The sequence below is a fragment of the Coregonus clupeaformis genome, chromosome 19 (assembly GCF_020615455.1).
Source record: "Coregonus clupeaformis isolate EN_2021a chromosome 19, ASM2061545v1, whole genome shotgun sequence".
In the NCBI taxonomy this organism is placed as follows: Eukaryota; Metazoa; Chordata; class Actinopteri; order Salmoniformes; family Salmonidae; genus Coregonus; species Coregonus clupeaformis.
In genome coordinates, this window is record NC_059210.1 from 33,810,970 (window position 1) to 33,828,138 (window position 17,169).

General features: G+C 41.9%; 1 protein-coding gene across 3 annotated transcripts in view; it reads left to right on the forward strand.

Moving 5' to 3' along the window:
- The window catches only part of LOC121532073 (transcription factor SOX-6), a 173,408-nt gene extending 158,166 nt beyond the window's left edge, over positions 1-15,242 (forward strand). For all 3 annotated transcript variants that reach the window (XM_041837744.2, XM_041837743.2, XM_041837745.2), the window contains exons 13-16: positions 4,304-4,400; positions 5,785-5,958; positions 10,012-10,228; positions 12,338-15,242. In XM_041837744.2, coding sequence (XP_041693678.1) covers positions 4,304-4,400; positions 5,785-5,958; positions 10,012-10,228; positions 12,338-12,641 — 792 coding nt within the window. In that variant the 3' untranslated portion in view covers positions 12,642-15,242. The remainder of the gene's footprint in view (positions 1-4,303; positions 4,401-5,784; positions 5,959-10,011; positions 10,229-12,337) is intronic.
- The last annotated feature ends 1,927 nt before the right edge of the window (positions 15,243-17,169 follow it).

Below are 17,169 nucleotides of genomic sequence, written 5' to 3' on the forward strand. Positions count from 1 at the left end.
AAGTTTAGGCCAGTTTTGAGCAAGCGAGCTGCCCTTGAATAGAGCATTAGTGCGTCCTACTCAGGAGAGGACTAGTACTTTATTTGAACGCCCCTGTCACTAAGCCCACTTAACTCTGTCGGGAGTTGACATCAGCTCTCAGGACTACTCAAGTACGTTACACCAGCTCTTTTGTGTGCCACACCACAGGGAAAGGAGGGACAGTTGAGGAGAACATTAGAATGTGGATGACTTGAGTCAAGTCAGGCCAGTCACCACACAGCAGTCTCTTTTGTCTGTAGTGCTATTCACAGGGTGTTATGGTGCGCATTGTCATTGGTTGTATGCGTCTAATAGTTTTTGCGCTAAATCATGTATAAGTACTTTTGCGTTAGCGTTGATGTCCAAATTCCAAGGCCTATAGATACAGTGCCCGCCGTAATTATTTGGACAGTGACACATTTTTAGTTTTTTTGGCTCTCTACTCCAGCACTTTGGATTTGAAATGATACAATGACAATGAGGTTAAAGTGCATTTCTATTGGGTACGAAATAATCTGAAACATAACCAAAACAAACAGCAAATGCATCAAACAAGTTTGTAGAGTCACAAGCTTGATGTAATCATTTCGTGCTAGGAATATGGGACCAAATACTAAACTTTTGACTACTTTAATATGCATCAAGTGAATTTGTCCCAATACGTTTGGCCCCCTTAAATGGGGGGACTATATGCAAAAAGTGCTGTAATTTCTAAACGGTTCACCCGATATGGATGAAAATACCCTTGAATTAAAGCTGCCAGTCTGCACCTTAACCTAATAGTCATTGTATCATTTCAAATCCAAAGTGCTGGAGTATAGAGCCAAAACAACAACAAAATTGTCACTGTCCCACTGTATTTATACAACAACTATGTATACTATTTTAGAAATAGGGTGGGCGTAAGCTCCTTCAGTTTCAATGGGCAACAGGGCAAGGCGTCTGTATTGAGAGATGACAGGCAGAGTGAAAGAAGGTCGGAAGGAGGGAGAGGAGGAGTAGGAGGGAGGGAGAGGGACTTCACTGCTTCTTCAGTTTCAATGTACAACAGGCAAGGCGTCTGTATTGAAAGATGACAGGCAGAGTAAAGGACGGAGGGAAGGAGGAGTGAGGGATTTCACTGCTCCTGGAGGAGGCAGTAAACATTTGTGGGTCGGTTAGAGCAGGGTTTGCCTGTACGCGTCGCCGCGGTAATGAGCTCAAAACGACGCTGATAAAACTGCTCGGCCGGCGCAGTGTTTATAGGGCTGCCATAGCAATCCGTTGAAACGTGTGCCCAGTCAACGAGTGCAGGAGAGCCTAGGCAATAGAGCAGCTCTGTGTGTCTCTTTAAGTTCCGATATAGATCGAGTTGAATTTTGGACAAGCCTCAGTCCCGTAAAGTAACAATATATAACGTTATTTTATAGCTTTGAACAATGTAGCTAATGTCGATTATTCGTCATTGTTGTAATTTACGAGCGACCACATTGGACTTTTGACTTTAGGCCTGCTGCCATACTGAGTCCTGGTACAGATTAAGTCCTAAATTACTTTTTGGGGACTTTTTGGTGAGTGCTGATTTGATCTTGAGTTAGTCCTGTAGACTGTTTCCTAATTTTCTGTAAGTATTAAAAAGTATTGAAATGGGCCTCTTCAGTTTCTATTCATGCACTGCTCTCAAGTCATTGTATCTTTATTGTCTGTATAACAAATAACAATAACTAGGCTATATACAAGGGGTACCGATACCGAGTCAATGTGCAGGGGTACAGGTTAGTCGAGGTAATTGAGGTAATATGTACATGTAGGTAGGGGTAAGGTGACTATGCATAGGTAATAAACAGAGAGTAGCAGCAGCGTATGTGAAGAGTGTGAAGGAGTGTGTGTGTGTGTGTGTGTGTGGCGTCAATATGCATGTGTGTGTGTATGCTTTGTGTGTGTCCACGTGTGTGTTGGAGTGTCAGTGTAGTATGTGTGAGTGTGTGGTTAGAGTCCAGTGAGTGTACATCGAGCTTGTGCAAGAGAGTCAGTGCAAAAAATAATAATAAAATAAGGGGGTCAATGCAAATAGTCCAGGTGGCCATTTGATTAACTGTTCAGCAGTCTTATGGCTTGGGGGTAGAATCTGTTAAGGAGCCTTTTGGTCCCAGACTTGGCGCTCCGGTACCGCTTGCCATGTGGTAGCAGAGAGAACAGTCTATGACTTGGGTGGCTGGAGTCTTTGACAATTTATAGGGCCTTCCTTTGACACCGCCTGGTATAGAGGTCCTGGATGGCAGGAAGCTCGGCCCCAGTGATATACTGGGCCTTACTCACTACCCTCTGTAGCGCCTTGTGGTCGGATGCCGAGCAGTTGCAATACTAAGCGGTGATGCAACCAGTCTGGATGCTCTTGTTGGTGCAGCTGTATAACTTTTTGAGGATCTGAGGTCCCATGCCAAATCCTTTCAGCCTCCTGAGGGGGAATAGGCGTTGTCGGGCCCTCTTCACAACTGTGTTGGTTTGATTGGACCATGATAGGTCCTTAGTGATGTGGACACCAAGGAACTTGAAGCTCTCAACCCGCTCCACTACAGCCCCGTTGATGTGAATTTTCATGTAATCTGACAATAGCACTGGTTTCAATCCAAGTGCCAATGCCGTTTAGCAAACTCCAGACATTTACATTTGTTGGATGACATGAAAATATAGCTTTTTGGCCATACACACCAGTGGTGGGTTTGGCATTGAAATTAGAATGCATAAGCAGATAGCTAAGAACCCCATACCTACTGTAAAATATGGTGGTGGATCTTTGATGTTATGGGGCTGTTTTGGTCCTGGGGCCCTTGTTAAGGTCAACGGCATCATGAACTTCACCAAGTACCAGGACTTTTAGCCAAAAACCTGGTTGCCTCTGCCTGAAACTTGGCCAGAAGTGGATCTACCAGCAAGACAACAACCCCAAGCACACATCAAAATGCACAAATCAATTGTTAATTGACCACAAAATCTCAAGACTTGAATCCCATTGAAAACCTTTGTTTTGAATTGAAGCGGGCAGTCCATACGTGCAGACGAAGGATATCAAGGATCTGAAAATATTCTGTATGGAGGAATGGTCTATAAAACATGTCTGTCACCAGAAAACGGGGAGGAGGAGGAGGAGGAGAAAAGGTGGATGCGTGGTGATTGTGGAGGCCCTTGTTTTCCACCACAGTTTGTGAGTGTGGTGGACTCATTTGAAGGAGCGGGCGGAAGGGTGGGCAGCGCAGGGTAATCAGAGACAGTAGGCAGGATGGGTGGGGAGCATCGAGTCAGAGGCAGCTTACATGGTAGCGCTGTGCTGGGTAGATCTCGCGTATTGTCTTTTCTGTGGCTGTAAATAATTTTTGGGGTGCCGTTCTCTGTCTTTCTCTCTCGTTCTCTCTCTCTCACTTTCTCCCGTTCTCGCTCTCGCTCTCTCTCTCTGTCTCTCTCTCTCGCTTTCTCTCTCTGTCTGTCTCTCTCTCTCTCTCTCTCACACACTTTCTCCCGTTCTCTCTCTCGCTCTCTCTCTCTGTCTCTCTCTCTCTCGCTTTCTCTCTCTGTCTCTCTCTCTCTGTCTCTCTCTCTCTCTCTCTTTCACTTTCTCCCGTTCTCTCTCTCGCTTTCTCTCTCTCTCTCTCTCTCTCTCTCTCTCTCTCTCTCTCTCTCTCTCTGTCTCTCTCTTCATTTTTATTTTATTATTTTACTTAATTTATTATCCTGTTCTCTTCTCTTCTTCTTTCTATCCTGTCTTTTCTCAAAACCTCCTTTCTATCTCCCCTAAGCTGGAATGGTTGTCTTTTGCAACTCTTGCCTCTCGCCGAAAGCAGTGTGTGAGAAAGTATGACTTGAGTTTGTTACACGATCATTAGCACAGACCTCATCATATAGACCCACTCTAAGATCACAAAGAAGAACAAGACCTTTGATCCAAAGACGCCCAAATTACAATGCAAACAGCTACGCATTGAAGACTGAAACTTGTTTGATGTGTATGTTTGCTAAATTGCTGAAATTCTTTGAAAATGTGTGTTCTGTGATGATTGTGTTATTCTCTCTGAGCTCTTATACCACAGCTTTACAGTTAGTTTAATTGGACTCTTAATAGCATTTTCACACTATTAGGCAGACCCAAACTGTATATTTCATTTCACATTGTCCTTTCCAGCATGGTTCCAACAACTATGATGCATGTATAAACCAGGGCAGCTTTATACAGCTCGGCTCGGCTCGCTTGGCTTTGCTCCGTAGTGTGAATCAAATCTTATTGACCTTTGACCTCTTTGTGTTTTAGGAGCGGATGCACTTTGAGAGTTTGAGTCAGCACCTGGGAGAGGATGGAAAGATGGGCCACAGGGTCATTGACCTTACCAGACCTGAGGATGTTCATGGTGAGTTCCGTCTTTTTTCTTTTTTTCTATTTTTTCTTTCTTTCTTCAAAATGTCTAAATAATATTTTCTTTCTTCGTTTCAAAATGTAAAAAATATATATTTCTCCCTTTCTTTCCATCTTCTTAAAGTTCTACATACACAACGATCTCTTTCAGTTCTCCATACTTTTATGTAAGTGCATTCTGTACAGTACAGTATGTTCTGGTTCATGTTTATGACTGTGTGAATGCTTACCATCCATGTTTATATGAATGTGTATAAGAATACATTGCCGTTGTATGGCTTGGTGCATACTAGTAGAAGAACAGAGGAGAAGAGAAGAGAGAGGGTCAGACGGATATTTAAAAGACAGGAAAAGAGGTTAGGTTTGAGGTAAAAGTGGGCACATCCTGCTCAGGCTAAATGGATGCTAGTGACCCTTCACTTGGGGCCCTTGGTTAGATAGCGCCACTTTTTAGGGCCTCTTTCAACTGTGTTCCCTATGGTAGAGAAACGGACAGAGAGATAGTCTGCTCTGCACACAGGTATTCACCAGACCCAAATATTTATTGTGTTCTTCTCGGAATGCCTTAGTCAAGGCACAATGTTTTCCAAACCCCTGCCTTGTACTTATAGGCCCACTCTGTGATATTAACAGCTTTTTTCGATCACTTAAGGCCTCATGAGATTAGTTTATTAACCCCATCACAACCCCTGAGCTTTATACCAAACCAAGTGGCGGGCCCTCCGTTTTGTTTTTCGAATTAAGGACCTTTAATACGACACAATTTTGCAGTGGGCTTTTACGTCTACGGCGAGAAAGTGTATTCTAGATTCTCCCCATCTTTCCAACCCACTAACACTGTTTGTGTCTCAGACAATTCCACCCTGCCGAAGTATGCAAACAGAAGCAAGGCAGTTAAAACGGAATTGAGTTTTTTATATTTTCCGGCTCAGAACCCACCTGTTTTCTATAAACCCCCAGTGTTTACAGGTTACGGTAGATTGGGAAGCATTCATCACGCTGTAGTTTGAAATCAGAGCCATAAACACAGGACCGTAAACAGAGATGTTATCTGGCTGATAATCAGAGCGTCGTTGACGGCGACCAAACCGAGCGGGTCCATCCCTATTTATGCTCTTCTGTGTAGAGTAGACGCAGGCCCCCCTCATTTCTGTAACACACAAGTGCACAGACACATACGCACGCATGCGTGCACACACACACCACACGCACACATATATTCTTTACCCATCTCTTGCCTTTCAGTTGTCCCCTCCCTCACTGTCTGGAGGCCATGCTCTTAGACATACTGTGCAGTATATGTACTAATGGCTTAATGGGTTTTTACACGAACGAGTGAGCGATTGAGTAAGTCATGAAATGTCCCTCCCTTCCCACAGGTGTCGCCAGCACTACGGAGGCCCGGGTCTTCAGGGAGACCAGGGGCAGGAACAGTACTGAGCCCCACATTAAGAGGCCCATGAATGCCTTCATGGTGTGGGCCAAGGACGAGAGGAGGAAGATCCTGCAGACCTTCCCCGACATGCACAATTCCAATATCAGCAAAATCCTGGGTAAGATGGCAGCGCTGTGGTCAAGCGGTAACACTCCCTGGCATGTCGCATATAAAACTCCACACCGGAGACCAGGGTTCAATCCCGGCGTCCATCCTTCTCACTGTTTCTCCCACATGCCCGTTTGATTTCCTTACTGTCTGAATGAAATGTCAAAAATATATATAAAAAAATAAAATGATATGCCCTCCATATACCGTGGCCTTGTTATGGTCATACAGGGTCTTTCAGTTGCAAAGATTAAGTGGATTGATTTTCCACAGTCAGCAATTTAGCGGTTTTGAGTGTGAAAACATTGCAAATCATCCCGGATTGGGACACAGTCAAATCAAATTGTATTTGTCACATGTGCAGAATGCAACAGGTGTAGACCTTACCGTGCTTTATAGAGTTAAGAAAATATTTACTAAATAAACTTAAAATAAAAAGTAACACAATAAAATAACAATAACGAGGTACATTTACATTACATTTTAGTCATTTAGCAGACGCTCTTATCCAGAGCGACTTACAGTTAGTGAGTGCATAAATTTTTTCATACTGGTCCCCCGTGGGAAATGAACCCACAACCCTGGCGTTGCAAGCACCATGCTCTACCAACTGAGCTACACAGGACTGAGTCAATGTGCGGGGGTACAAGTTAGTCGAGGTAATTTGTACATTTAGGTAGGGGTAAAGTGACTATGCTGTTTAGATAATAAACAGCGAGTAGCAGCGGGGGGGGTCATTGTAAATAGTCCGTGTGGCCATTTGATTAATTGTTCAGCACTCTTATGGCTTGGGGGTTGAAGCTGTTAAGGAGCCTTTTGGACCTACACTTGGCGCTCCGGTACCGCTTGCCGTGCGGTAGCAGAGAGAACAGTCTATGACTTGGGTGACTGGAGTCTTTAACCCCCCCCAAAAAAATTGGAACGTAATCTCAGTGTATGTGGCCTATGCGGTGACTTAACCCTAAATTCTGGTGTTACGAGCACCCACCCTCAAACTGACTGAGCTGTCAGTCACTGAGCCTTCCCCCACTGGTCAGCTCATACACAGTTCATAGGGTAATCCTGAGTAAGATGGTGTAGGCGTGCAGCTAGGGTGTAGGCGTGCTCTTTCATAGAGGGCATAAGGGGTAACTGTGCACACTGTGCGCTTGCTTTCCATCGCATGGGCGGCTATGTCATGTTTTAAGAGGGTCTCATTTGAAACAACACTGCCATATGAAACAGCAACTGAAAGCGTTACCACTATCCCCCACGTCCACCTAAACATTCAATGATGTATTCAAAATATTGTAAATCTACCAATCAATCGGTTAATCTGATCTTATTGAATCATTCATAGTAGAATAAATAACATATTTTCCTCTTACAAAGTTCAGTATAGAAGTCACACGCACCCATAGAACTCTCTCTCTCTCTCTCACACACACAGAGCTCCACTGTGAGACTCTGACTGGGGTGATGGATATGTGCAGTGAAAAGCGCTTCTTGTGTTGATACTAGCCTTCTGAAAGTATTCACACCCCTTGACTTTTCCACATTTTGTTGTGTTACAGCCTGAGTTTAAAATTGATTAAATGGAGATTTCTTGTCACTGGCCTACACACACAATAATACCCCATAATGTCAAAGTGGAATTATGTTTTTAGACATTAATGAAAAATGAAAAGCTGTAATGTTTTGAGTCAATCAGTATTCAACCCCTTTGTTATGACAAGCTTAAATAAGTTGAGGAGTAAAAATGTGTTTAACAAGTCACATAAGTTGCATGGACTCACTCTGTGTGCAATAATAGTGTTTTTGCTTGTTTTTGCTGTTCTCCAAATAGCATTTTAGAGTTTTAAAATTGTAATTATAAAAATAAGGTAAAGAAACAGACAACACTTTGTTTTAAGGTAAAGCAGTAGGCCTTTAATACATATTTATTACAATCAAACCTTCCGTTTACCTTATAATACTTGTTTATCTGTGTTTCATTATTCCATTTCTTGCGGGGCTTGATGTGGGTATTTCAGTTAATCACTGGACAACAACATTTCCTTCGTTGGTCGGTTTTTAAATCAAAAAGTAACATCACTACAGTAGCATGTTCACGAGATTCGTTTCTCCTTGCAACTTCAACAGACAGCCACTGTGTCCACTGCTCTGTGACCCTGAATGTCAGATTTTGTGGTAATTTGATCAGACTGCTATCCGGGGTGCTGAATATCAGATATTGTCAGATATTGTCTTGTGCGGCTCCCTCAAAACATTTTTTTTTTAATGGAAAAAATGGCTCTTCCAGTAATAAAGGTTGTCGACCCCTGCACTAGGCCAAAATGTTTGCCGTTGAGCAAACGGTGTCAAGTGACTTTACTCGCTAAATGAATTGAGGCAAACTGAACGCTGTATTAAAGAAATACAATCTTTGCACTTTGCTCATCCGTCATATACATAGACCATTGTTCAATATCACTGAAGTTATCATTCTAAAACTCTTACCCTACGAGGTCCGGAGCTTGCTGGTTTTCTAATTAATTGTACCCACCTGGTGTCACAGGTCTAAATCAGTCCCTGATTAGGAGGGCAACAATGAAAAAACTCAGTGGAACTGGCTTCGTGGTCCAGAGTTGAGTTTGAGGGTTCTAAAGCATTGGATAGCTCAAACCTCATCACTCAAAGTTGGGGTCAAATGTAAAGGGTCAGAGGTCACCTATCACTTCCTCCTATCCGGCGGAGACTGAACATTCCGGATATTTACCTAGTTAGCGGTTTGTTTGTGGTGACACCAGGGAAACACCAGACCTGAGAGGCGATCAGGAGACGATGGAGGGTGTGCTGCCCAAACACAATAACACAGCTGGAGACGAGGGACACGATGCAGCCGCGTTAGGCAAAAAAAAAAAAAAAAAAAGGACCTCACTGTTTCCTTAGTTGAAAAAGAAGGGAGTCTCGATAAACGTTGGTAAACAGAGTCCTGGGTTTACGCTCCAAATGGCACCCTTTACCCTAAATAGGGCACTAAATAGGGAATAGGGTGTCATTTGGGACGCAGCCCTGGATTCCTCTCTGTGTGTGTTCTAGCTGTGGTGTGTGTATAATGGGTTGTCAGAAAGCCACGCAGATGTGCTCCATTCCTGCGGTGACGGTCCTGTCCACTTGTTCCGTCAGCTGGGTGCTTATAGGAGAGACATGATGAGAACACAATGTATCAGGGATCCTGAAGAGGGACAGATTCCTGTTTTCAAGCACACTTCAACAGTGTAGATGCACTAGTAGTCTCTCTCATATTACAAGTTCCTACTTGAAGAGATTTCCTACTATTATAAAATGTAGTGCAGTGGAAGCGCTGTCTCGTAAGGTTCAATGGCTAATTGAACCACATAATAAGATAGGGGTGGGAATTGCCAGGAACCTCACAATATAATATTATCACGATACTTAGGTACCGATACAATATTTATTGCGATTCTCACGATTCTATATGTATTGCGATTCGATACTGTGATTTTATTGCGATTTGATGTTCCAAACATATTGCTCACGATATGTCTGCTGCAGAGAGACGAGAGAGAGCAGGAGAAAATTAGTTTTGATCAGTCAGGGAAATAAATGTGTAGAGCAAATTTTGGCTCACTATTTAAAAATAAAATTAAAGAACAAGCTATAGGATGAAAAATACCGGAGTTTTGGCGCAGGTACAGCCGACTAGCGCTCATTAACGCTACCTACAGTAGCAAAAAATAACGACTTATTTATTTTTACAAATCGATACTTGGAGTCAAATATCGATATAATATTGTTGAAAAATTACATTGCGATATGTAACTGTATCGATACCCCCCACCCATACTATACTTGACAAACTTTGACTCCTATACACTCTATGAACACCAACTCCAATACACTCTACGAACATCAATACCCTAATAGTGTCCTTCAGTGTGTGTGCGCGTGCACGTGTGTGTGTGCGCGCGAGTATGTGTGTGCACACATGAGTGTGTTTGTGTGTGTGTGTGTCCTTACGCTGTAGTTTGGGTTCCAACCCTGACTCTTGCTGTGTGTGTGTCCCGCTATCCGTGTATAGGCTCTCGCTGGAAGTCCATGACCAACCAGGAGAAGCAGCCATACTACGAGGAACAGGCCCATCTCAGTAAGATCCACTTGGAGAAGTACCCCAACTACAAGTACAAGCCCCGGCCCAAGAGGACCTGCATCATCGACGGCAAGAAGCTGCGCATTGGCGAGTACAAGCAGATGATGCGCTCGCGGCGCCAGGAGATGAGGCAGTTCTTCAGTGTGGGGTAAGAAGAGAGAGACACTCTTCTGATTGACTGTTGTACAGTCTTTAGGCTAACTAGGTTATCTGTTAGTATACTTAAAGGGACATTACACTCCAAAATCAAAGTTGATCAAACCTCAAAAGTGGTCTTCTGTTGAGATAAGTCCATGTCCCAGGCCATTTGTTTTGTAAATTGAGCATGTCATTTCCATATTTCCAGAACAAAGAGATATTTTTTATTCATTTGACTATAGCTGGACATACACAACCGATGATGTGATACGTGGATTCATCTTGACATTAGACTACTTTTGAGGTCAGAAAACATCTGACAAACTTTGATTTTGGAGTAATACCCTTTAAAGTAACTGGCCAGTGAAAATCTCACTTTTAAAGGTTCATGTTCTGTTAACTCATACCCAAATAATGTGGTTGACTCATCCTATACTCGTATTTGTGGCCAAAGCATTAATTAGTGAAAAAAACCTTCCAAAACCTCACCTTAAACTTGTATATCAAACAGACTGTTTCAAAAAATGCTTGCTATTTCCTCATATAGCGTGACATTGCGTTGGCTCATTGACTGAGCTGGCCAACCAGCCGTTACTTGTCATGCATATTTTTTATTACCGGTATACACCCACATAATTCTGTTGTTGGGGTACACCCACACCATTCAAACACAGAAAGACAGATTTTTAACATACTTAATTAAAGTAAAATTATTTAACTCATATTGTAAATAATTATTGGTCACTTTAATACTAAGCTAATAGAGTTAAGCAAACTGATCATGGTATCAACTATCTCTTAAAATATTTTTTCATGGACGGCTCCCATTTTCGAATTGGAATACTTGAATCAACTGCTCCTAATCATTTTGTTAAGGGAAAGTTGGTATTTGTACAGTACTGCACCCAGTACTGACTCTGACTATTTCCCTCAAGCAATAGTGCTGAATTTGTAATCCAAACTACTAGTTTAAAGATAACAAGGTCTCTTTATCATAAGGCTTTTCTCATCCTCTCATGTCAAACTGCAGGCAATGCTGAGAACAAGGCAGTGCCCCAAAAGGCACCTTATTCCCGAATTAGTGCACTAGTTTTGACCAAAGCTCTACAGTATGGGCCCTGGTTAAAAGTAGTGACCTATATAGGGAATAGGGTGCCTTTTAGGATTCAGCCAAAGCCAGTGGCTTGGTCTTAATAGAAAACAGGCATAGATGTGATTAAAGTCATCACGGCAGGCCACGTTTAAATGGATTTACCAGGGGCACAGCTTTGAATTGGAGTGATTTTTAATAGTTGTCATTTATTAAATTAGGACAATGGCAGGCGCTTGCGGGCGGTAGAAATTATACTAGCAGATGTTTGAGAGAGAGAGAGAGAGAGAGAGAGAGAGAGAGAGAGAGAGTTTAACTCTGTAATTTAGTGTGTGTGGTCAAGCAAAAGAAAAGCCTGATTCACCATAGCGACTGGAGTTTCACTCAGGACTGAATCAAATAACTGGGGAGAAGCTATAAGTTGAGGTATGACCAATTTCGACCAGGCTCCGTATAATGAAACAGGGTCGTTTTTAAGCAGTTTAATGTGAAAATTAGTCTGTCAGATGTTCTCTGCGGTAATTGTTTCTAGAAGGGGGGAACTGTTAGGTGAGGAAACTGACATCCATTTTCTTGGTTTATGTGCTTCATTTGAGGAGCCAGAGGGCTTGCTTGAGTGATATGCGTTTACCTTCATTCCATCCATTTCTCAAGAGGCTATTTAGCTGACGTTGACAGGACTACTGTGTGCTGGCAAAAGCTATGTGTTAAGGTTTGCCCGAAAGACAAGAGTTAGCTACTGTTCAACTTGTTATAAATAGCTGTTCAAAAGCAGGCCAGGAAAGAATGAATCTGTTTTTCCAAAACACCCTATCTGTCTCTCTTACACGCTCTCTCACTTACCTTCTCTTGCTACTTCTACTTCTCTATCTCTCTTTATCTCTCTCTCTTTATCTCTCTCTCTTTATCTCTCTTTATCTCTCTCTCTCTCTTTATCTCTCTCTCTCTTTATCTCTCTCTCTCTCTTTATCTCTCTCTCTCTCTCTCTCTCTCTCTCTCTCTCTCTCTCTCTCTCTCTCTCTACCTCAGGCCACAGCCTCAGATCCCCATCAGCAACAGTGCAGGCGGCCTCTACCCGGCTGCCATCACTATAGCGACAGCCACGCCCTCACCGCACCTGACGTCGGACTGCTCCAGCGCCTCGGCCAGCCCCGAGCCCACCATCCCCGTCATCCAGAGCACGTTCGGCGTGGTCAAGCCCAAGCCAGTCGCAATGGTGACCGGCGACCACCCGGTCAACGGAGAGGATGAGATAGACATGTATGAAGACTTTGAGGATAAATCGGACTACAGCAGTGAGCATGAGACACATGAGCCTGTCAGTGCCAACTGAGCACGCTCAGAAGAACTTCTTATCTTTTTGAACTTTTTTAAGCTGAGCATGTTCTCAAAGCAGCTCCGTCCGGGATATGATGCACCACAGACTGAGCATTCTCAGATTGACTCTCGACAGGACGTGACATAAACTGAACATGCTCAGATCTCACAGACCGCCCATGTTACTCAAAATACTTTTTTGGACGAGAACGCTTCTTGGTCTCGGAACAATCCCGTACAAAGTGATTGGGCAAAGACAACCTCTAGACAACCTCCAGACAATCTAACAGATAGACAGTGAACATACTCACACAACAATTACAGTGCAACACAGACAAGAGCAAGTAAGAGTCAGTAAAAGGGCGATGAGAAGAAAATGAGATGAGAAGTTAGAACAAAGCGATAACAGACACATTTCTGTGTGTCTTTTTTTATAGGAGCGTGCATGGATTTGACAAAAACATCAGGAATTGGTCTTCAACAACTGTCAGTCTTAAATGTTTATTTTAAGTGTGATGAAGTTTTTATGATCCTTTACCTTTTTTTGTGGGGTTTTTGATTTTCATGGACATTTTCCTGATAGGTTACTGCCTGTAAAACCTTGGATTGTCAGGACTTGAAAATGTGAAAGTTAATATAAATCCTTAGCTATTGTAGTTTGACATTATTATTTCTTATGAGTACAGTACATCTACACCTTTCTCAACAAATGCTTACAATATGTTACATTACTGTTTATGATGGGGTTTTATATCCTTGCTCAGGTATGCTGTGCCAGCTTGTGAATGTGGTTTTGATTTCATGAGAGAGTGGTAGGACTTTTCAGACTGACAATGAAACGGGGGGAAAAATCCCTTTTATTATTATTAATATTATTATTATTTTCTGAGATATTGTACAGTTTTTCTTGAAATGTGCCAAACCTACATTCACATCCCTCTGAAATATTCTAGTCTTAATTTTGATGCTGCAAAAAGTCTTATACAATCACTTTTTATTGCTGATGTGTCCATATTAGGAGAAATCACCCACCCCCCCAGCACTCATCGTCAGTCGCAATGTCTCAGGAGTCTGATACTGTCATCTCTGGCACCCCCTCTGGCAATGACACAGACCTGTAGAGAGTATCAATCTGTGGATGTTTAGCCCCAAGTGTTTTCACCTCCCTTTTCTTAGCCCACATCTTATACAGGATGTTAAAGGGGTTCAGGAATTTACAACTAAAGTTTGTATTGGCTGTTTAGAGAAAACCAAACCATGTATTACAGTTTTTCCTGGCCAATAGACTATATTCATGGTGAGGAACCATCTAACATCAAGTTGTAAAATCCTGAACTTCCACTTTAATTCACCCATAATGCATAGGGGCCAAAAAGGATCAAACAAGTTATTTTGGTACACTGTTACAGTACACTGACGTTCAGCTGGAGTGGCTTTTAGGTTTGCAATATTTTTTCCTGGCTCAAGTTTGGTGTAGAGTTTGTGAATATAACATGTGTTATACAGACTCAGCAAATTTTGTTAACGACACAGTACATCTTAATAGGCACAATAAGTCTTAAAGTTAGACTCTTAGTTCTATGGTCATTCCGAATTACAGGAAAACGCAGAGGAGCGGTCCAGACAGTAATTTCTATGGTAGGGACACCATATATTTATGGGTTTAAAATGTAGATTTTCTTTACTATATTATACCGAGGTACAGAAGATCAGATTTGTTTCTGTGAATTGATCAGTTTACAATTATGTTGCCGTCAGAGGTGGTTTTCAAAATACAAATCAATGTTTTGTTTTTGTAAAATTGGTACGTTGGCAAAAACACATGGGTCAATATAACGTCTAGCATTTCAAAAGGTACACTTTTTTCTGCAGTGCATGTATATTTTGAAACGGATATTTCAAGTAAATTAAAACATACCCATAAAAGTCCTATTTTCATATGCCCATCTCCACTTTGCAAATATGTCTACTTTTACAAGCTCTATTTTAGGGTTTGTGTTACTCTGTTTGCTGGTTGTTTTGTATGTGATTTGTAACTCTTTATGACCATGTCGAACGATATTTTGCAGGTTGGTAGAAAAAAACGTTTTTGTTTGGACTGAAGTTTGATTTAGCTTGCATTACAAAAAAAAGGAGAGTTATACTGTTTGCCTCATGCATAGACATTGTTTCGAGTGTTATAAGCATCACAAGCACTGGATATTAATGTTCTTTTTTCAGTACTGCCTAATGTGAAGTTGTTGTTAGAAAAAAAAACGACAATGACAAAATTCGGACAAACAAAAAGTCGCCTGTTTGGACTTGGGAGGAAAACCTCACATCTGCCAGATTTGAGTAAATGTCCAGTTTAGTAGCATTATTATTTATGCAGAAATCATTGTTTTAGCTCCAGTGCTGCATGAGGTGCTCTGCCCTTTGACACAAGTCAAATGTCACTCAGACCACCAGTCAATTTCAACCTACAGAAGCAGACGTCATTTTTCCTGTATTTGAAATTCAATTGTGCATTTTAACATTTAATTGTATTTATTAGCTGGTGTTGGCTCTAAAAGTGTCAGTACAACTTGGTGAGAAAGACAATCAGAAAAAAATAAAGACAGATTTCCTTACAAAATCATCATTGACATGTATGAAGTGTTTATCAATGGACAAAAGGCAGCACTTTTTGCTGTATGTTACTTATTGTATTTACTTGTTTATTAGTGATTATAACACTAACACAGTATCCTCAATAAGAGACTGAAACCAAGCTGATCTAAACAAGTAAAGTAAGCACACACACACACACACAGGAGGAAGTTAGTTGCAGCAACTGGCTTTCTATAGTAATGTACAGTGGGGAAAAAAGTATTTAGTCAGCCACCAATTGTGCAAGTTCTCCCACTTAAAAATATGAATTTTCATGTAATTTTCATCATAGGTACACGTCAACTATGATAGACAAAATGAGAAAAAGAAATCCAGAAAATCACATTGTACGATTTTTAATGAATTTATTTGCAAATTATGATGGAAAATAAGTATTTGGTCAATAACAAAAGTTTCTCAATACTTTGTTATATACCCTTTGTTGGCAATGACACAGGTCAAACGTTTTCTGTAAGTCTTCACAAGGTTTTCACACACTGTTGCTGGTATTTTGGCCCATTCCTCCATGCAGATCTCCTCTAGAGCAGTGATGTTTTGGGGCTGTCGCTGGGCAACACGGACTTTCAACTCCCTCCAAAGATTTTCTATGGGGTTGAGATCTGGAGACTGGCTAGGCCACTCCAGGCCACTCCTTCGTTGCCCAGGCGGTGTGTTTGGGATCATTGTCATGCTGAAAGACCCAGCCACGTTTCAACTTCAATGCCCTTGCTGATGGAAGGAGGTTTTCACTCAAAATCTCACGATACATGGCCCCATTCATTCTTTCCTTTACACGGATCAGTCGTCCTGGTCCCTTTGCAGAAAAAACAGCCCCAAAGCATGATGTTTCCACCCCCATGCTTCACAGTAGGTATGGTGTTCTTTGGATGCAACTCAGCATTCTTTGTCCTCCAAACACGACGAGTTGAGTTTTTACCAAAAAGTTCTATTTTGGTTTCATCTGACCATATGACATTCTCCCAATCCTCTTCTGGATCATCCAAATGCACTCTAGCAAACTTCAGACGGGCCTGGACATGTACTGGCTTAAGCAGGGGGACACGTCTGGCACTGCAGGATTTGAGTCCCTGGTGGTGTAGTGTGTTACTGATGGTAGGCTTTGTTACTTTGGTCCCAGCTCTCTGCAGGTCATTCACTAGGTCCCCCCGTGTGGTTCTGGGATTTTTGGTCACCGTTCTTGTGATCATTTTGACCCCACGGGTGAGATCTTGCGTGGAGCCCCAGATCGAGGGAGATTATCAGTGGTCTTGTATGTCTTCCATTTCATAATAATTGCTTCCACAGTTGATTTCTTCAAACCAAGCTGCTTACCTGTTGCAGATTCAGTCTTCCCAGCCTGGTGCAGGTCTACAATTTTGTTTTCTGGTTCCTTTGACAGCTCTTTGGTCTTGGCCATAGTGGAGTTTGGAGTGTGACTGTTTGAGGTTGTGGACAGGTGTCCTTTATACTGATAACAAGTTCAAACAGGTGCCATTAATACAGGTAACGAGTGGAGGACAGGGGAGCCTCTTAAAGAAGAAGTTACAGGTCTGTGAGAGCCAGATATCTTGCTTGTTTGTAGGTGACCAAATACTTATTTTCCACCATAATTTGCAAATAAATTCATAAAAAATCCTACAATGTGATTTTCTGGAATTTTCTTTCTCAATTTGTCTGTCATAGTTGACGTGTACCTATGATGAAAATTACAGGCCTCTCTCATCTTTTTAAGTGGGAGAACTTGCACAATTGTTGGCTGACTAAATACTTTTTTCCCCCACTGTATGCTCGAGTCCATGCCAAGCGTACATACATTTTACTAAGAATTAACAGGCCATATAAAGGATCTTTACTATTTGGTTTAGTGAGAAATATGAGCAGAATTTATAATTTGAGGTTAGAGAAAATGTTAGATA